Here is a 21880-nt window from a genome sequence, read left to right as displayed (position 1 = left end):
AATTCTAATAATCGCTCCAAAGGCTCTTCCAAGAACCGCCTCTTGTGTGCTCATTGTGGTATGTTAGGTCATACTCAAGATAGTTGTTTCAAGTTGCATGGCTATCCTCCAAATTATAAGAAGAATGGATATTCCTCAGAGGTCAAGAAGCAATCTTTTTCTTCCTCTGAACCATCACACAAGGTTGCTCACCAAGTGTTTGTTGATATGCTTCAACCACAACCCTCTTCTGTTGACTTGGGTTCATAGTTTCAACTTCCTGCTCAACAATATAGCCAAATGATGAATCTTTTACAAAGTCATGCTAAAATGCTTTCATTCCTCAGGGTGTTTCTTCCTCCAGTGGTATGATTCTTTCTACTTCCACTTCCAATTTTCTTCATGATTGTTGGATTTTAGATTCTGGTGCAAGCATTCATATTACTTGCTATGTTCATAATTTTTGATCTTATCAGCTTGTTTTTGATAAAACTGTAACTCTGCCTAATAGTGACATTATACCCATTCTTGCCATTGGTTCAGTTTACTTAACCAACACCTTAGTCTTGCATAATGTTGCTTACATTCCTAAATTAAAATTCAATTTAATTTCAATTAGTGCCCTACTAACTAATCCTAATTTGTCCATTTCTTTTTTCCAAAATGAATTTGATATTCAGGAGAAGCAAGCTTGCAAGAGGATTGGTAGAGGGGATCTCATCCAAGGCCTTTATGTCCTAGACCTCAAGGACACTCATGATTGCAAATTTACTTTTTCTGTTATCAATTCACACATAAATTTCACTCTTTGTAAAAATTCTCATATTTGGCACTCTAGGTTTGGTCATATATCAGACAAAGTTTTCAGTCATTTGAATAATAAAATTGGTTTTCAATTCTCTCCTAGTTTCTCTTTTCTAATTGTTCTGTTTGTCCACTTGCTAAATTTAGAAGATTATCCTTTCCTAACTCTAACAATTTATTTGATTTACCTTTTGACTTACTCCACTGTGATATATGGGGTCCCTATGCCCACCCTACATATGAAGGGAAGAGATTTTTCATTACATTGGTTGATGAATGCTCAAGATTCACTTGGCTATTTCTACTTAAACACAAATCTGAAGCTTCAATCTATGTGAAACAGTTTTTCACCATGGTTCAGACTCAGTTTGGTGTTTCCATCAAGTGCCTCAGATATGATAATGCTAAAGAGCTTGCTCTCATTGAGTTTTTGGCTTCCATAGGCACTCTTCATCAATTTTCATGTGTTGAGAGACCAGAACAAAATTTAGTAGTTGAAAGGAAGCATCAACATCTGCTCAATGTAGCTAGAGCTTTGTACTTTCAATCTATAGTCCCTATATCATTTTGGGGAGATTGTGTTACCACTGCAACCTTTCTCATCAACAGAACTCTTTCACCACTACTGAAACACAACTCACCCTTCAACATTTTGTTTAAGAAGGGACTAGATTATCATGCCTTGAGGATTTTTGGTTGTTTGGCCTTTGCCTCAACTCTTCCATCATCAAGGAACAAGTTCTCTCCTAGAGCAGTACCTGCAGTATTTGTTTGCTATCCAAAAGGTTATAAGGGATACAAATTGTATAGCTTGGACACTAAGAAGTTTTTTGTGTCTAGAGATGTTGTTTTCCATGAATCAATTTTCCCCTTTCAAACCATTTCACAGAACCAAGTCATTCCTGATTCCTTACTTGATTTAGTTGTCCCCATCCCTCTCATGAATACATTACCTAACCCTGACCAGAATACTAGCCAACCAACACAAACATCGGTGAGCTCTATCTAAGATCCAAGTGATCCACCCTTAGTCCCTAGCCCAAATCAACTTGACCATTTTCCTTCTGTCACTTTAAGAAAGAGTACACGCCACACTAAGCCTCCCTTATACTTGTCTGACTATGTTACACCAAAATCTAAGATTGCATATCCGATCCAGCATCATTGTTCCTTATTGGCTCTTAGCTCCCCTTACAGAGCTCTCATTAACCAGATTTTAGTTGTATATGAACCTCAATTTTATCATCAAGCTGCCCCCTATCCTGAGTGGCGTCAGGCAATGAATGAGGAAATCAAAGCTCTTGAGGCAAATTCCACCTGGACACTTGTTCCCTTACCACCTGATAAGCATTGTATAGGTTGTAGCTGGATGTATAAGGTTAAATATAAAATGGATGGCTCTGTGGATAGATACAAAGCTCATTGGTTGCCAAAGGATATACTCAACAAGATGGAATCGATTTCTCTGATACTTTTTCTCTAGTGGCCAAGCTTACCACTGTGAGAGTTTTTCTCTGTGTTGTTGCTGCTACAAACTGGTGCCTTCTCTAATTAGATGTTAATAATGTTTTTTTGAATGGATATTTGTTTGAAGAAGTTTATATGGAACTTCCAAAGGTTACAAGTTAGAAAATTCTTCCTTGGTATGCAAATTGAACAAATCATTGTAAGGACTTAGACAAGCTTCTAGACAATGGTTTTGTAAGTTCTCCACTGCCTTTCTTAGTCATGGGTTCCATCAGTCCAAGCATGACTACTCCTTATTCACCATTGGTTCAGGGAATTCCTTAGTCATTCTACTAGTGTATGTAGATGACATCATCCTGTCAGGACCAAATTCTGCCTCTGTGCAAGCTATTCAAACCCAATTGTAATCTATGTTTCAATTGAAGATCCTTGGTACTTTGAAATATTTTCTTGGCTTAGAAATAGCTAAATCCAATAGAGGTATCTCACTCTTCCAGAGAAAATACTCTCTATCTCTTTTGGAAGATACAAGTTTCTTGGCATGCAAACCTTCCAATCTTCTAATGGATCCCAACTTGAAGCACAATCTTGATGATGGAGACTTACTCGCTGATCCCTCAGTGTATAAAAGGTTAATTGGTAGAATGATTTATCTGACCATTTCACGTCCTAATATAACATTTGCTGTGAATCGCTTGATTCAATATATGAAAGAACCAAGAGTTTCTCACCTAAATGTTGTCCATCATCTTCCAAAGTATCTCAAATCTGCTCCAGGACAAGGCTTATTTTTCCCTGCTTAGAACTTTCTCAAACTCACTACCTTTGCTGATGCTGATTGGGCCAACTGTGTTGATACCAAAAGGTCCACTTCTAGCTTTTGTGTGTTTTTAGGGAACAACCTTTTCTCTTGACATTCTAAGAAACAACCAACTGTTTCTAAATCGTCAACTGAGGCTGAATATCGTGCTTTGTATTCTGTTACTAGTGAAGTTGTTTGGTTGAGAAGGTTACTTCTTCACTTTGAAATTGATTTCCCTCTGTGATGTTGTTTTGTGATAATAAATCTGCTATAAGCCTTGCCTCCAACCCTACGCACCACGAACAGTCCAAACACATTGACATAGACCACCATTTCATCAGGGAGTTTGTTCAATCCAGTGCCATCAGACTTGTCCATGTCAAGAGGCAACACCAAGTTACTGATGTCTTTACAAAAGCTCTTTCAGGACCAATTTTTGGTAACTTCATCGCCAAGTTGGGAATGATTAACATCTATTCCCCAACTTGAGGGGGGGGGGGTATTACAATTTTATTGTAAATATAGCTTTAGTTAGTTATAATTAGCTGTCAAACTGTTATGACAGATATGTAGTTAGTTAGTTACTCTTTTTCTGTTTTTTATTGAATCCTTTGTATATAAACCATTTCTTGTAGAACATTCACCAATTAATTCAATCTATTTTCATTCTTCACTTTGATATCTAATACCTTGAGATCCATACCCCCCAGTTGTGTGAGAATCAAAGTCCCCATCATCTGTAATCATGGCATCCATGGGTGCTTTTGACTTATCTTGAGAAGGAGTAGCACCTTCATATAAATTACTTCTACATGCAGCTTAGGCTATAACATCCTTATCTATCTGAACTTAAACACAAGGAACTATACCTCCTCCACTGTCAGAATTGGGAAAATTCATATTTAGAAGTTAAAGGTTTCGTCATAGTTTCGTTTCTTCTTTTCCTCAACTGGTACTTCTTTCGCACTCACTGTGACTTTTATCACAACACCGACCTGCTCCTTATATTTTATTTTAGGAGTATTATTCTTTTTAAAATTTGCCTTCCCTTCTTTATTAAGTTCTTTTCCTTTTCCTTTTTGTGGATTCTTCCTGCCATATACATTCCAAACCTTGACCTGTTTCTCATTATCTCCTTTGAAATTAGCTTGCACAATTCGAGATGCTAATGTAGGGCCATATTCTTTTTGCTTCCTGATGCAGCCAAAGACTCCTTCATGTGGTTAGTCTTCTTTCTAGAATTAACCTTCATTGTTGCACCTGAATTATCCCCTCCATGGACCCTACACTTTGAATTAAATGTTGCTTCAATGTCAACATAATTTGTGGATTCAAAAACTTGTTTCCCATTATCAGAAATAACATCAAAGCGAGATCCCGAAGTTCTTGAATTTCCAGATTCAGTAGAGATAATAGGAATCTTTCTGTTATTAGTTTTTCTCATAACTACCTTCACAAGCTCCATTTTTTTAATCCCGCATCCCTTCTTTTTCTCCTAAAATTTTGTTGGGCGATCATCCATACTCCATAATGTCTATCATTATCATTAATTCCTTGTTTGGACCTAATTGTATCCATTTCAACAGCCTTTGTCACATTGATGTTAGCCCTTTTCCTTCAACTTCTCCAACATGTTCACCATTGTAATCCCTTAACTCATTGCCCATCTAACATCTTGTGTCATCGCCAACACTATTACCAAGTTCGTACAACTCCCTTTTCTAGGACCAACATATCTGCACTGGAAGCAAATGGAATGGAGTCCCTCATATTTCAATTTAGCTTATGACCTCGAACATTAATGTGAGATTCCAACGGTTTTTCCAAGTCTAACTCAACACATTCTTGCGAATTTTCCTCTTGAATGAATTAACATCAACCGATCAATCTTAAGGAATTTTCCCAAGCTTGAGCCAACTCTATTATACACTTCAATTGGAATCCTTTGTATTCTGATCCAAATTGCTACCTTCTTCATTTTATCCACATTCATAAGACAAAACAGCTTCCACCGTTGCACCAACTAGTGATTAGCCAATAAGGTCCCTCAAAGAGAGCAAAGTTGTAGTCCTCTTGACTACTAAAAACCACCTGGTAGTATCCATCATGAAGGTTACTAATCTGAATAGTACCACTTCTTGCCCATTAACGTTGAACCTTTTCTCCAATAATATGGAAGTTCACCTGTCTCCCCCCATACGTTCACAACTAACCTATTTAGTGAAAGAGAAGACCAGTGTAAAAGTGATACATTAGACAAAGGGATGATCGGACCATCCTTCTCGTGAGTTCCAATACTTCTTTCTCCTTAGGAACTTCATTCATCACATCCTTATGCAAATTCATAGCCGTCTCGATAGACATGTCACCCCGTCCCATAGGTTGAAGAAGTTTATCTGCAAAGGACATAGAGGATCCCTTCATATATACCTTTGCACCTTCCTTAATCTTCTTTGTACCTCTATGGAGAAGATCCTCCTCTTGACTTGTTGCCTTTGAAACTCTTATTTCGGAAATCGTAGCAAAGCTCACCATCATAGGACATATATTATTGAGAATGAAAGGAAAAACTATAACGATGTAATTATCACAACTTGTTCAGAATTCAACAACAATTAATTAAAGAAATGAATGGAAAAATATAACACAACGGATAACAAAGTTCAACAACGTGCTTATTGTATAATCACCAAGAGAATAATGATGTACCGCACTGGTCGTATGCCGATCGGCTCAAGACTTCCATCATATAACCTTCTATCTACAGATTTTTGTCCACCCCATAGGTCTCCCATTCATCCTTTAACGGTTGGTTTTTGGACGACCCACCCCCACACCAGTAATGATCACCTTTATAACCTCCATAACATGGTAATGATTACCTAGGGAAAACCATTACAAGATATCCATATTAGTGATTTATAAGGAATTAAGGATGAAAGTAATCATTATGCTAGGCTCAGAAGGGAGATTGTGTATATAAGAACCCTAAGACTGATCTAAGAAGGCAGATTACAATTATCTTAATTGAATGTTCTTGGGCTATGTCTGGTAAACCCTAGGTGAGACTTTGTTACAGGAATAGAGGGATAAATGAAATCTAAACAAAAGGAGAAAAAAATAGAAAAGTAAAAAAAAAATTCAATGGTTGATATTGAAAACCAATAAATCTAACAAACAAAATTTATTTCCCGTAATTAGGTCTCCCACGTCTGTCGTCATCATTGAATGTATTTTGTAGTGCATTTCCCAATTTAATCATCGACATGTATCAAGATATGAAGACTAAAATCTATGTTGTTGATCTTTTACAATATAATAATTTTATTTGGTTCCTTGGCAATAATTAGTGATTAGTTGTTTTACACTTAAAAAGATTGCTTAAAAGTTTTTTACAACTAGGGTGTAAACAAAAGTCAATAAAAATTTAGGCTTGATTTGTGGAAAAAATAGGTGAGACAACTAAAATTTATACTAATCTAACTAAAAATTAGGTTTGATTGATTATAAAAAATTAAAATTTGTGTTTTACTTGTTTAAGTCATTTACAACTTATCATTTTTTATTTTGCGAAAATTTATCTTAAACTTTCTTTTAAATCCATCAATTTTTGTATTTAATAAAAACAATTTAATACTCTATAATAATCTATAAGGATAATTATGTTTTGTCTCTAATTTTTTTTCTTCCAAAATTAACTTAGTCCCAAAACAAAATATTTACCATTTGTGACCTCACTATCACCATTTTTAGACAATTTAATTACATAATAATCACTTTGACAGCCTAATAACATGTCATGTCATCAAAAAATTAATTTGACAGAATAGTTACGAATAATTTGTTTTTGTGAACTATTTTTTTTTAATTTCTAATTTATCCACTCCAATTCATGACATCTAATTAGTTGACCAACAAACTAAATTTAAAAAAATAAGTCACGTGTTATTAATTTATTTTTTTGTCAAATTCCTTAATAATGTAAAAAAAAACATTAAGTTGTAACATTATCAAGGACATTATTAGTTGACAACAGAAACTAAAACTATCAACATAGGAAAATTATAGAAACCCAACTTTCTGTGATATACATTCATATCAACGTAAACTCATGTAGTTGTTGCCTATGCTTATCCATATCTAGTCTCACTGACTGAATTCCAGCCTCTCCATTGAACAAAACATGGAGCACTCAGATACACCTCACATATTAGCTATACCCTTTCCAGCAGAAGGACACATCAAACCCATGTTTAATTTAGCCAAACTTCTTTCCCATAGAGGCCACAGAATCACCTTCGTGAACACACATCACAACCACAATCGCCTCCTCCAATTCACAGATTTACCCTCATTCCACACTCAATTTCCCGATTTCCTCTTTGCATCCATCACTGATGGCATACCCTCTGACGATCCTAGAAAAGGTGCCCTACTAAACTACCTTCCAATGCTTATCACTCCTAGCGCCAGATCCTTAGTTGCCAAAGAGTTCCGAGAATTGTTCTCAAGACTTCTCGAGAAAAATGGTGATCGGTGGCAGCAACCATCTTGCATCATAGTTGATGGACTAATGTCAACGATTGTCATGGGAGTTGCACAAGAGTTTAGGATTCCAGTGATTGCTTTCCGAACCTACAGTCCCACTTGCACTTGGGTCACAATCTTCATGAGTAAACTTGCTCAGGAGGGAGCACAACTGCTTCGGAGTAATCAAGGTGAGTAAGGAAGTTTAATTTAAAGCTTAAATATGTTTGAAGGTTCCTTCTCATAAATAATCGAATTTTATTCTAAATTTCTGATAAATTTTTTTGTTTTAATTTGAATATTAGATATATTAAAATTTTTGTTTTGAGTCTCAGTCAAAATTAAATAATAATATTTTACTTTATAAATTGATATTTCAAATATCATTAAAAGTTATTAGTTGTTATGGTACCACGTCATTAGATAACTCACAACAAAAACTTAAAATAACGAAAAAATTTATCAAAAATCCAAAATAAAATTTGATTATTTATCAATAACTTTAAATATATTTAAGCCTTAATTTAATCATCAGTTATAGACATACAAATACACTAATAAAATTACATGACTTCAAACACAAAAAGTTACACATGAATGATAAAAATTAAAAGACACAAGTGTTGTGAAGTTTTAAAAAGGTCGTGAAACTCTTTTAGTGACACAATTTTAAATCTTAGTCGATGTATATACAGTCTATGATTATTATTTAGTCTGAGTTATTACGTTCTAATTAATGACAATTAGATTTGCTAGAACAATACTCTTATCAAGTTTTGACAATTTCACAATTGACTTGAGATGCAAAAAATTTGAAAAGTGCATCCGGAAACATTCCAGGATTAGAGAATTTATTGAGAAACTGTGACTTTCCCTATCCCGGCGGGATGAGGGACTTAATTGTCGAAGAAACCTTAGCCATGACCCAAGCTTCAGCTATTATACTCAATACTTTTGAGCAACTTGAACCCTCCATTATCACTAAGCTTGCTACTATATTTCCCAAAGTGTATTCTATTGGTCCTATTCACACTCTCTGCAAGACCATGATCACAACCAATAGTAATTCATCACCCCACAAAGATGGTCGTTTGAGAAAAGAAGATAGAAGCTGCATAACTTGGCTGGACCACCAAAAAGCAAAGTCAGTTTTGTATGTTAGCTTTGGTACTGTGGTGAAGCTATCACATGAGCAATTAATGGAGTTTTGGCATGGTTTGGTGAACAGTTTGAAGCCTTTCTTGTTGGTACTCCAAAAGGACTTAATAATCCAAAAAAATGTACCTATAGAGCTTGAGATAGGGACTAAAGAAAGGGGTTTTTTGGTAAATTGGCACCTCAAGAAGAGGTTTTGGCCCATCCTGCTGTGGGAGGGTTTTTAACCCATTGTGGATGGAACTCTACATTGGAATCTATTGCCGAAGGAGTGCCTATGCTTTGTTGGCCGTCGATTGCTGATCAAACGGTTAACAGTAGGTGTGTGAGTGAACAGTGGAAGATTGGTCTCAATATGAATGGGTCGTGTGATAGATTCTTTGTAGAAAAGATGGTGAGAGATATAATGGAGAATGAAGATCTCATGAGATTAGCAAATGATGTTGCTAAAAAAGCTCTTCATGGTTAAAAGAGAATGGTTCTTCTTATCATAATTTGGAGAGTTTGATCAAGGACATAAGCTTAATGAAGGTAAGGAACTAGTATAAGAGGTTGAATGTATTTCCTGGTGCATTTCCGAATTTAAACATCTTCATGTATCAAAATTTGTAGACTTAGTTGACTCTATCTATTCATTGAATTCACTTTCATCCATTTTTTTTATAGGCTTGCTCCCTCTTTTTCCAAGAATTAATGCACTTCCCCTAGAGTGTGTTTAGGGCAACGGTAAAAATTAGATTAATTTAGTAATCAATTATATGTATAATCGATTATAATTAGAATTAATTTTTTATAAGTTTGTTGAAAGTGATTATAATCAGAATCAAATTCGTTTGGATGCAAATAAAAAATAAGGTTTTATGTGATAAATTACGAAAAGGGGTATACAATTATTTATTTGTATTAATAATAAATAGGGTTAATCTGGAGATATACAGTTGTAGAGAAGAAGAAATATTGTTGTAAAATAATCAAATAGCTAACCTTTCTTGATGCGAAAATCAGCTTTATATATATGTAGTTGGTCTTTCGTAGTACAATAATTTTTTTATTCGGTTCCTTATTAATTTGCAATTAGTTGTTTTACGTTGATTTACACTTAGAATATCACTTGAAAGTTGTTTCCAACTATTAGTTAGTTGTTTTACACTTAGAATAACATTTGGAAGGTGTTTACAACCGGATGTATAAACGAGATGAACATTAAAAATTTAGACTTAGCTCATAATAAAAATAGATAACTCAAGCTTCATTTGTTTTCATAAACGATCCAAACTTATGGGCCTTATTTTCTTAAAAAAAATAATTAAAGCTTGAGTTCATCTTGTTTAACTTATTTGTAACCTATTGTTGTTTGTTTTGTGAAATTTTCCTTAAGCAGTTTTTAACTTTATTAATTTAGTATTTAATATAATAATTTAATAATAGATAATAATCTATAGGACTAATTATGTTTTTGGTTTTTATACTTTTTTGCAAATTAAACGTTTAGTTTCCAAAGGAAATTTATAACATTTTTTGTCCTATATTTTTCCTCTATGAATTATTTTAGTTTTATTGTCAAATAAAACTTATAAATTAATAACATTAAAATTATATTAACAATCTAATGACTTATCACGTCTTTAACGAGTTTGATGAAACATTCACATGTAATTTATTTTTGAGCAAAATATATTTTTAATTCCCAATTAATCGATGTTTTTATTTTTAAGTCTCTAAACAAAAATTTATTTAATTTTGATTCCCAAATTATTTTTTTCATTTGGTTTTGACTTTTGTCATCAACTATTTTATTTAAATAATGTGATATTTGATCTATCACGGTATTTTTTTTTTCCGGCAGTTGGAATTGCTTTTGCTCAGAGTAAATGACGCATCTTGCTGATCAAATTAAAAACCAAAAATGCAACCAGACCAACAACACCTTACAAGGATTCAAGTTTCGACTAGACTCGGGGGAGACCTCTTTGTGGTTCAATAACTGATCTGCTGCTGGATTATGTGCCAAAAAGTTAGTTTTGTCATTGAAGACATTGATCTGTGTCTCAAGAACCTCATTCATGAGGGCCATTGGAACATAAACGACCTTCACACTCGAGTCCCTCGGAATTTTGTGGAGATGCTGGAGGCAATTGACACTAATATTCATCCAGACATTCGCGATTATTGGATCTAGAGTAGCTCCTCGAATGGTGATTACTCAGCTGCTTCTGGTTACAAGTGGCTATCTAACTCCCTCCCCAGCTCTACAGCTGACCACTATGCATCTTTTAAATGGCTCTAGAAGCTTAAAGTCCCAAGAAAGATTCACATAATGATCTAGTTGATCCTTCATAACTCTTTGCCCACCAATGCAGTGGGATTTAGACGCAACATGGCCAATAATGCTGCATGCCCAACCTACTCCAATCCCATTGAGGATTTTCTCCACTGCCTTCGGGATTGTTATTTTCTCCCAATAATTATTCTTGGCTTAGATCACAACTCTTAGGTACTCATTGCTATCTCTTTGTGGCTACCATTTGGTGGATTTGGAAATGACGTAATAATCATATTTTTGAAACAGACATATGGGGTATCCAACATGTTATTACGAATATACAATACTTTGATGATGATTTAGTATAGCCTTTGTTTCTCTTTTCCATAGAATAAAAAAAAGACCAACAACACCAATATAGCCTATGTGCCAGTGACAATGACTCCACCAATCGGTGTGATCAATGTGTTTTTGGTTCCCGATGACTTCAAAAAAATTGATTCCTGCACTGGGTGGAGGATCTTAGTTATGATATGACATAAGGTATTAGAGACACTGGCTTACTTGAATTCCAGGACAAGAGGCCTCCTGAAAGGGAACAATGAAAGTAAGGAAAATTCTTCTTTGTATTTCATTCATTCGTTTGGCATTATATATATATATATATATATATATATATATATATATATATATATATATATATATATATTAGAGTACCCATAGCATGTTGGTCCTCTGTCACTACAATGAGAAGAATGTTATGGAAAAAAAGACAAAACTAACAGTTATGCCAGCTCATGATTATCCACTCCAACAAACTTAGATTCTGTTAACAATTTCAGAATCTTCTAACAAACTCTATTTCTAATCCTTGAAACATATTGGTTCCTCTTGGGCCTACTGTAATTGATTTCCTCCTTCCCTTCGTCTGTTAAATTTTCATTGTTGGTAGCCTCGGTGTGGTTAGTCGCACTATCATTGCCATCCCTTGGGAAAATCACCTTGTCCTCAAGGTGAAAAGATTGTGAAAGCTCATCCCACCTTTCCGGAGATAGACCCATCCATTGTACTAGCACCCACTAAATGGGGGGAGAAAAAGCCTGGTCCCATTTAGATTGCAAAATAGTGAGTGGTTGGATCAAGGGATGATGATCATGGAATGTGGGAGGTAAAGCCTCTAGCTAGTCCAAAGGGGGACCTTTGTGTTGTTTAAGTAATGCACAATGAAACACTGGATAGATTTTGGAATGTGAGGGTAATTCTAATTTGTAAGCAACAACCCCAACGCATTCAATGATCTTATATGGCCCATAGTAGTGTTTGGCGTGCTTGGTATATGTAGTACCAAAAATCGATAATTGTCGATAAGGCTGTAGATGAACATAGATCCAATCTCCAACATTGTAAGAGACATCCTTGCGTTGCTTTTCAGCCTGTGTCTTCATAGCAGCCTAAGCCTTAATGAGCTTCATATGAAGAGCCTACAACATAATTTGTCGTTTTGAGAGTAGGTGATCAACAGCCTCAACGGAAGAGGACCTGTCAAACTCTAATTTCATCCGGGGACCATTATTTATCGTCATGCGACCTTCGTTTGACCATTTCAAAATGTTTAATACTCATTGTCGTGAAATCCATAAAGTTACGAGACGTTTTGGAAAGAAAACAGTCAAAAACACAAAAGGGGGGGTGAACTTATCAAATATGGGGGTGTGCTCAAGAAACATCATTTAGGACATTCTAGAAGGGGTGAACTTATCAATTATGGGGTGTGCTCAGGAATCTTCCTCAAGAAACCTCTGGACGGCAAGCACCTCTATTTTGTTAAAAAATGACATCCGGAGCTTCCGTAAAATTTTCGAAAACCTTGGGTTAACATATTTCACTTAATATTGGTGAAAGGGAAGAAAAAAAAATAGGAAAATCAAGTCTGAAATGCTTCCGTAACTTTTCCATAAAGTACAAAAAGGGAGGTGAACTTAGTAATTGGGGTGCGTTCGAAAATCTTTCTCAAGAAACCTCCCTATTTTGGCTATAAATAGGGGAAGGAGGCTGTGTAAATTTATCCCTGACCCCTATGTTATGCATTTCAACTGTTTTGGGTGAAAAAACGTGTTTCCGTGAAGAAAATCCAAGCCGAGGTGCTTCCGTAACGCTTCCGAGACATTTCCGTGAGCAAATCTGTGAAGATTTTACGACGTTCTTCACCGTTCTTCGTCTGTTGTTTGTTCGTTCTTCGTTCTTCAACCGATATGTGTTCGAATTCCGAGACTTTCAATTCATTTCTTGTTTTGTTTGCTTTCATCTTCATCTCGTTCACTTTCGATTTTTTTTCTTCCGCTTTTAACAAGTTTTTTACAGTTTATTTAAGCTGTTATCTAGCCTAATAATTGATAAAATGAATTTCAACCGATCATTTGTGTTGTAATCTCGTTTAATCACTATTAAAATAAAATCCAACCGATCGTTCACGTTGTAACTTCGGTTAAATAAAAAAAAGCAAAATAATAATAAAATAATCAAAATATCTAGAAAAAATAATAATAAAATAATCAAAAAAATCAATCGAACATTTTTCTTTGAAAGTTTTCTTGAATGAATTGACTTATAATCAAAGTGAAACTAAGACTAAAATCAACTCACAAACCAAGTTTTGTTCGCAAAAGTCACTCAAAACCGTTTTAAGGTCCAACGCCTTAAAACGGTCCTCTTTGCTTTTATTGGTTAAAATGGACCATTCAAAGCATAAAATCAACACATAACTTTATTGTTTTTGCAAGAACTACGTAGGTCTAATTTCCTCATCGCAATTGAGGATATGTAGGAGCAAAAGTCTCACTTTTGTTGACCACCCCAAGAGATCGTTAATGGTCCAACGCCTTAACGTTTCTCTCCTTTCAAAAACAAGAGATCGTTAATGGTCCAATGCCTTAACGTTTCTCTCCTTTCAAAATCAAAAGATCGTTTAATGGTCCAACACCTTAAATGACCTTTGTTCAATTAAAATCTATCTTACGAAAAAAAATATAAAAACAACTTAATCAACGTTTAGTTCTAAAAGAACTACGTAGGTCTAATTTCCTCATCGCGATTGAGGATACATAGGAGCGAGGGAAACACCCTTGTCGACCACAAAAAGATAAAAAATACAAAAAGACCCATAAAAAGAAAAAAAACAAAAAAGGGAAAATACATAAAAAAACAAAAAAAGGGAAAATATGTAGTTTTGAAGTCATATTTGCACACTTGATTGAATGCTGCCATCCCTTGTGACGGACGTGTGGGGTGCTAATACCTTCCCCGTGCATAAAAACAACTCCCGAACCTTTGACACTTGAAGTTCATAGACAACACGTTTCGGTTTTCCGACGTTTTCCTCGAATAAACGTTGGTGGCGACTCTGCGTGCCTTCCTCCCTTGGAACACGCACCTGTGAGCCTTCGCGTCACCCTCCCGCCGAAGGGTAGGTTGCGACAGTTGGCGACTCTGCTGGGGACTATTTTTTAGAGAGTTAGGCCAATCAATCAGTGTGCAACATCTCATCATGACTTCTTCTTTATTTATGTTCTCCCTTCCCTTTCATCTTTGGTTTTTGTCCATATTTGTACATAACCTTTGCTATGTTGTTGTGTTTGGTGTGTTTGTTCATCAATTACTTTCATAGTTAGAAATACCGTTTTTCTACACACACATGACACCTACACTTCACACACACATTGAGATACTAGGCCCTACACCCGAGTCCATGGGAACATAGGAAGTGGAGGTGAATTTGTGGTCATGTTAAGTCTCTGACTTGCTTGATGATAATGAAACCTCATCTAGAGTTTTTCTCTTCGATGATATATTGTCGCTGGTAGTCCCTACCGCCACAATGTTGATATCAAGGGAATAATATCTCTAGAAACCGTTTAGGGAGATATGACCACCTTGGGAATTATCACTAAAAGTCTTTTAGTTCCTCCCGTTTAGGTCCCTAAAATAGGGGCATGAAGCGAACACATTGTGTGCCTTTTAAACACTGCCATGCATATAACCTAAATGTCATGTACGCCTTTGCTGTATGATTATTTGTGGATATTGCCATGCTGTGTACCCATTTCCTCTCTTGATTACCCATCTCCTCGCTCGGTTGATTCCTGTGCGACACTCAAACATTCTTAGAGAAATACATACGAGATTTCTCCAAGCTAATCTTCTGACCAGAACTCCTGCAAAATAAATTTAAAATATTTTTACTCCAATGAAGCTCCTGCAAACAAAAGCAAGTCATTTGCAAAGGCCAAGTGCGAGATAGGGGATCCATGTCTGGTTAACCGGATGTGCTTCCAAGTACCCTGATTAAGAGACAAGCTAACCAGCTGAAACAGTTTCTCAATATATAAGACAAATAAATACGGTGAGAGAGGGTTTCTTGAATGAATGCCCTTAGAAGGGTTAAACTCATCCCATGCTTCAGCTTTCCACAACACCATCATAGAATTAGATGGTATACAATTTCATATTAGGTCCACAATGCTGGATCAAGTGGCCTCGGAATAATAAAGAAGGGGCGGTTGAATTAATTATTACTAGACCTTTCCTAATTAAAATTTACCCTTCTTAGGCTTTTACTATAATGTTAAGAAAATAAAGAAGCCGTGCCTACATCCAGTCCCAAAGCGACCTGCGGTCCTTGAGATTTCTTTTCAACCTTGTAAATTCCTTTACAAGCAAAGATCCACAAGGGATGTACCCTCCCTTGTTTTCTTTGAACAACCTAGTGGATGTACCCTCCACTAGAACTGATCCACAAGAGATGCACCCTCTCTTGTTCTCAGTCATAACAACCCAAGTAGATGTACCCTTTACTTGTACCACAAAGGATGTACCCTCCAATGTGTTAAGACAAAGTTCTCAGGCGGTTAGTCCTTTGAAACTTTGTGAATGGGGAAACAAAAGAATTCTCAGGCGGTTAGTCCTTTGAAATCTTTTGTTTATGGGAAAGGGAAGAATCAAAAGAATTCTTAGACTGTGTCGTTTTGAATTCTTCGACAAGGGAGAAGGGAGACACAAAAGAATTCAGGCAGTTAGTCATTCGTTCTTTTGGAAAAGGGAGAAGAGAGACACAAAATGAATTCAGGCGGTTAGTCCTTGGCGAATTCTTTTTGGCAAAGGGAGAAGAGAATGAAAAAGATGAATAACACACTTTTGTTTTCAAGGTTTGGAAAACCAGAAAAATTTAGAAAGCTTTTGGCAAAGGAAGAAGAAGAAGAAATTCAAGAGGATGTTCAAAGAGATTCAAAGGATGTAAAATATTGTAATCAATGTATAAAATGCAAGTTAAGGTCTTGCTTTTATAGACTCTTCAAGTTTGGTCAAGAAAACCATTAGAAGAGTTATAACCTTTAGAAAAACTTGAAAACCATTGGAAGAGTTACATCTTTTGATTTTTGTTCAAAACTTATCACTGGTAATCAATTATCAAATCATTGTAATCGATTACACAAAGCATTTTTGTGAAAGGATGTGATTCTTCACATTTGAATTTGAATTTCAACGTTCAAACACACTGGTAATCGATTACACCATTTTGAAATTGATTGGAACGTTGTAAATTCAGTTGAAAGCTTTTTGAAAACAAAACTTGCCACTGGTAATCGATTACAAGAGAGTAAAAACTCTTTGGTAAAAGCTTTTGTGAAAACTTCATGTGCTACTCAATGTTTTGAAAAACCTTTTTGTACTTATCTTGATTGAGCCTTTTCTTGATTCTTGAATCTTGAGTCTTGAATCTTGATCTTGATTATTCTTGATTCTTGATTCTTGAAAACTTGAAACTTCTCTTGAATCTTTCTCTTGATTCTTGAATTGTTCTTGACTTAATCCTGAAATCATTCTCATGGGCTTTTTGTCATCATCTTTGTTATCATCAAAACACCTTGAATCAATCTTGATTCATCATCATGAATCAATCTTGATTCATCATTGTCGCAACCTACCCTTCGGCGGGAGGGCGACACGAGACTCACAAGTGCGTCTTCCAAGAAACAAAAATGTGCGGAGTTGCCATCAACGTTTATTTGAGGAAAACGTCGGAAAAACCGGAAAAGGTGTGGTCTACGAACTTTAAGTATGAAAGGTTCGGGAGTTGTATTTACACACGGGAAAGGTATTAGCACCCCACGCGTCCATCACAAGGGATGACAACTTTTAATCAAGTGTGCAAATATGACTTCAATTTGTTTTATTTTCCCCTTTACCTTTTTTATGTCTTTTTATGCCTTTTGTATTTTTTATCTTTTTGTGGTCGACAAGGGTGTTTCTCTCGCTCCTACGTATTCCTTAATTGTGATAAGCAAATAAGACCTACGTAGTTCTTTGAGAACTGAACATTGGTTAAGTTGTTTTTATTTACAAGATATATTTTGACTAAACAAAAATCGTTTAAGGCGTTGGACCATTTGAACGACCTTTTGATTCTTTTGAAGGGAGAGAAACATTAAGGCATTGGACCATTAATGATCTCTTGGTTTTTGAAAGTAGTGACAAAGTTACATGTTGACTCTAGGCTTTCAAAAGTTCATGTTTAACCAATAAAAGCAAAAAAGACCGTTTAAGGCGTTGGACCTTAAAACGGCTTTTAGGTGATTTTTATGGACAAAGCTTGATTTGTGAGTTGATTTTAGCCTTAGTTTCACTTTGGTTATTAGTCAATTCAATTAAGAAAAATTCCAAAGAAAAGCGTCCGATTGATTTTTATTTTATTTTATTCAAGATATTTTGATTATTTTATTATTATTTTGCCTCTTTTGGTTTTAAACGCGGTTACGGCGTGAAAGATCGATTGGATTTTATTTAAATAGGGATTAAACAATATTACAACTCAAATGATCGATGAAAATTTATTTTACTACTTGATTAGGTGAGAAAACGACTTAAATAAATGGTTAAAGCACGTCAAAAGGGGTATGGAAAACAAACGAAATGAAAATAAAAGCATGCGAAACAAGTGGGGACCACTAAGGGCACATAGAATGAATTGAAAGGTTCGATTTCGGAAACTTACCGGTTGAAGACCGAAGAACGATGAAGAACGGTGAAGAATCTTCATGAAATCGCTCACGGAAACGTCTCAGAAGCGTTACAGAAGCACCTCGACTTGGATTTTCTTCACGGAAACAATTTTTCTCACTAATTTCAAGAGAATCCTAAATACCAGAAGGGCTGAACGAAATTACTTTGCCCTCTTTCCTCTATTTATAGGGGAAAAGAGGGAGGTGGTTGCTGCCCTGCTCGCCCAGGCGAGCTGGGTTGCTTCCACCAGAAGGCACCACCTTTTATTGGAACACCCTGGAAGGCCCAAGTGGGCCTGGTTGCTATTTGCACCCCCTTTTTACTAAATACACCCTATTTTGCCTTTTTTGCTGATTTTTTTTCGTAATGTTACGGAACTTTATGGATTACGTAACGACACTCATTTTCTTTCCGTAATGTCGCAAAACCTTACGGATTGTGCAATAATCCCTTTTTTGACCTCTGGAATGTTGCGGAACTTTACGGATTGCGTGACAATGCTCTCTTTCAACTTTCGACATGTCGCAGAACTTCACGGATTACCTAACAATGGGTGTTAAGTATCTCGAAGCGGTCAAGCAAAGGTTGCAGGCTATCAAACAATGATCCCCGGACGAAATTAGGGTATGACAGTTTCTCTTCTTTACTTATCCTTTATTGGAGATAAGAGCGAACTAAAGATAAAACACTAATTTCATTTCGAGCGGAACATCATTCGGCCGGTCAATATCCCCACCAGCGGAACCTGTCATTTAGAAAGAAAAGAAAAGGCATCAGAAGCATCAACAAACTTTAGTGTCTTGGAAGCGACAAAGTTGGACAATCACGACACTTCCCTACGCCATTGCACTCGATCGTCCCCGCCCAGCAGAGAAGAATCTCGCGCGTCCTCGGGCTTGAATGTTTCCGGACGACGAGAATAAAACCTGTAAAGATTTTGAAAATAATCAGAACCGAACAACCAACATCATCCTGATACCGTCGAATTCGTTCCCCTCAGTTGATGAAAGGTGCGGATGACCACGAGGTATCTCCGCCTGCTACCTAACTTGTTGTCCCTGGATGACAAAAGGTGCAGAAGACGAAGTTAGTCTCTGCGCGTCAACGGGCTCGTTCGCCCCTAGTTGACGAAAGGTGCAGGTAACCATACGGTAACCCCGAATGTCACCTGACTTCACGGGTCAGGACGAAAAAAGGTGTAGAAGATGATGTTAGTCTTTGCGCGTCAACGGGCTCGTTTGCCCCTTGGTTGACGAAAGGTGCGAGTAACCATAAGGTAACCCCGCATGTCACTTGCCTTCACGGGTCAGGACGACAAAAGGTGCAGAAGACGATGTTAGTCTCTGCTCGCTATCATGCTTTGAGTCTGATAGATAGCGAAAGAATGTTTATACGAATAACCACTTGGGTATTTCCGCCTGCCCCCTAACTTTACGGGTTAGTATTGATAGAAATTTTCTATGCGGAGAAATTACTTGTGTATCTCCGCACGTCACCTGACTTCAGGGTCAGTATGACAGAAATTGTCGGTGCGGAGAAATTACTTGTGTATCTCCGCACGTCACCTGACTTCAGGATCAGTATGATAGACATTGTCTGTGTGAAGAAATTACTTGTGTATCTTCGCACGTCATCTAACTTCAGGGTCAGTATGACAGACAACGCGAAAGACGACATAAATCTCCGCGTGTCAATGGGCTTATTGGCCGCGATTGACAAAAGGTGCAGTAGACGACGTTAGTCTCTTCATGCTATCGTTCTTTGAGTCTTACGGATAGCGAAAAAGTATTTATACGGATAACCACTTGGATATTTTCGCCTACCCCCTAACTTCACGGGTTAGTATTGGCAGAAATTGTCTGTGCGGAGAAATTACTTGTGTATCTCCGCACGTCACCTGACTTCAGGGTCAGCATGACAGAAATTGTGGGGCGGCCGACAAAAGCGAGACTCTTGCTCCTACGTATCCTCAATTTGTGATGAGGAACTCAGACCTACGTAGTTCTTGATAACTGTGAGACTAAAATAGTCTCGGTGTTTTTTCACTAAAATGCGAACATGCTTTAGTAAAGAAACAAAACCTCCAACTGATCAGAGCAACATATGATTTTTTTGATGAAAAACAATGTGTCTATTGGGGAAGGAGAGTATGCTGATGAAATTTTCTCATAACCATAAACGAGATTTTGGATGTTAGCGTTTTGTTTCTAAACGATCATCTAGAGGAAACACTGGGTCCGACAAAAATAAAAGAAAATCACTCAAAGTGTATCAATCTCACACATGTAAGTGTTTCATCCTAATTCCGAACCATAGATAAGTCATGACTTGATTTTGCAAATCATTACCTATCAAATCAAAGATTACATGCGTGATCATGGATTAATAGGACTTTTTCTTGGGAATGGGGTTTTTTGGTGGGAATTTTGGCTTTGAGTGTTTTTGGCCTTTTCCTTTTCTGTTTTTGTTTAGTGTGAGGCGAACAAGTCACCGACGCACAGGATTTTGGTTGGCAATCAAAGGGAGAGGACCACTTTAGGTCGTGGTTTCCTTTCTTTTCTTGTTTACTTGGTGACAATTTTGTATTGTTCAGATATTGTCATATTGTCTGGTTCAAAGACCTTTCTGCATATTTCTTCTGTTTTCTTCCGATCTTTGATCGGGAATTTTCTTTCTTTTTTGCTTTCTCCCACTCTTTGATTGGGAATTTTCTCCTTTTGCTTTCTCCCGATTTTTTGATAGGGAATTTTCTCCTTTTGCTTTGTTTTCTTTTGAGGGCAAGGTTTATGGTGAGTTGGGACTTTGGCTCAAGGCTTGTAGAACGGATGGACATGATATACGTCAGAGCGTTGGTTTGGCCAGCGGTTCAGGGATAAAGGGAATGTCCCACATTATTTCCATGACACACATGCAACAATGATGATTGGAAATTTTATGCAAAACTGGTCATGCATGCACCCATGTGGACACTCAAGCATCAAGTTTTTATGGTCATTTGACACTAGGGCTCAGGATTCATTTTCCCTATTTAAGTCAACCAAGTGTTTCCAAAACATGTTCTTTTATCAATTCATGCATTCATCCGAGTCTATTTCGGGCGTTCGGGAAAATTTTCACAGCATTCACCCTTCAGGGGTATACACATTTTTTTCAAAAACTGGTTATGATCAGTGAATCTGTTTTTCAAAGAAAAGCTGGAAGTTATTTCTCTTCAAAAGAACGTTGGCTTTTCAGCTAGACAATTTATTTTTCTTTTTCTCTTTATTTTCTTTTTTTCTATTAAGTTATTATCATTTTTTTATTTCTTCTTTTTTTTTTTTTCTGAAAAGGTCGTGCAGATGAGGGCACACACTGCCTACTCACGTCAAACCACAAGGTAAACGAAAAAAAACATGCAATGGTAAGTCGCAATAAAAACAGTGACGAAATAACTGAGAGCCATAACGCCAAATTCTAGCAGAAACAGAAACAATAACTGAAAGCAGTAATGTTAATAACAACACAAACAATAACTGAAAGCAGTAATGTTAATAACAACACAAACAATAATTAAAAGTAGTAATGTTAATAACAAAAAGTGCAGCGACCTTGGTTATGTGGCTCTGCCCCCTCCCAAGAAACCGAGCAGGTAAGTCATATCTTCATCCATATGGGACTCATCCGCCTCACCGGGGGATCCTGCAGGCTCCTCCCATGCCTGGGCATCGGGCCAGTCTTTAGGTCATGCGACCTCAGCCCCAAACTGCTCCGGGGTAGGGCATACAAAAGGGGCGAAACCCTACCCCTGCTGACTGAGGCTGAGCCGGTAGAGACACTCATGTATCTGC

At 36.6% G+C, this 21880-nt stretch overlaps 1 protein-coding gene and 1 pseudogene across 1 annotated transcript; both read left to right on the top strand.

Moving 5' to 3' along the window:
* Positions 1-7174: 7174 nt before the first annotated feature.
* LOC100776164 (UDP-glycosyltransferase 85A7) lies at positions 7175-7793 on the top strand. Its single transcript, XM_014775075.3, has one exon. The coding sequence runs from the start codon at positions 7236-7238 to the stop codon at positions 7776-7778; it is 543 nt and encodes a 180-aa protein (XP_014630561.2). The 5' UTR covers positions 7175-7235; the 3' UTR covers positions 7779-7793.
* Positions 7794-8187: 394 nt separating this feature from the next.
* Positions 8188-9397, top strand: LOC106798393 (7-deoxyloganetic acid glucosyltransferase-like; annotated as a pseudogene).
* The last annotated feature ends 12483 nt before the right edge of the window (positions 9398-21880 follow it).

This window comes from Glycine max, chromosome 3, assembly GCF_000004515.6.
Source record: "Glycine max cultivar Williams 82 chromosome 3, Glycine_max_v4.0, whole genome shotgun sequence".
Lineage (NCBI taxonomy): Eukaryota > Viridiplantae > Streptophyta > Magnoliopsida > Fabales > Fabaceae > Glycine > Glycine max.
Note: the sequence above shows the minus strand (reverse complement) of the source record. Positions and strands in the feature narration are given on the sequence as shown.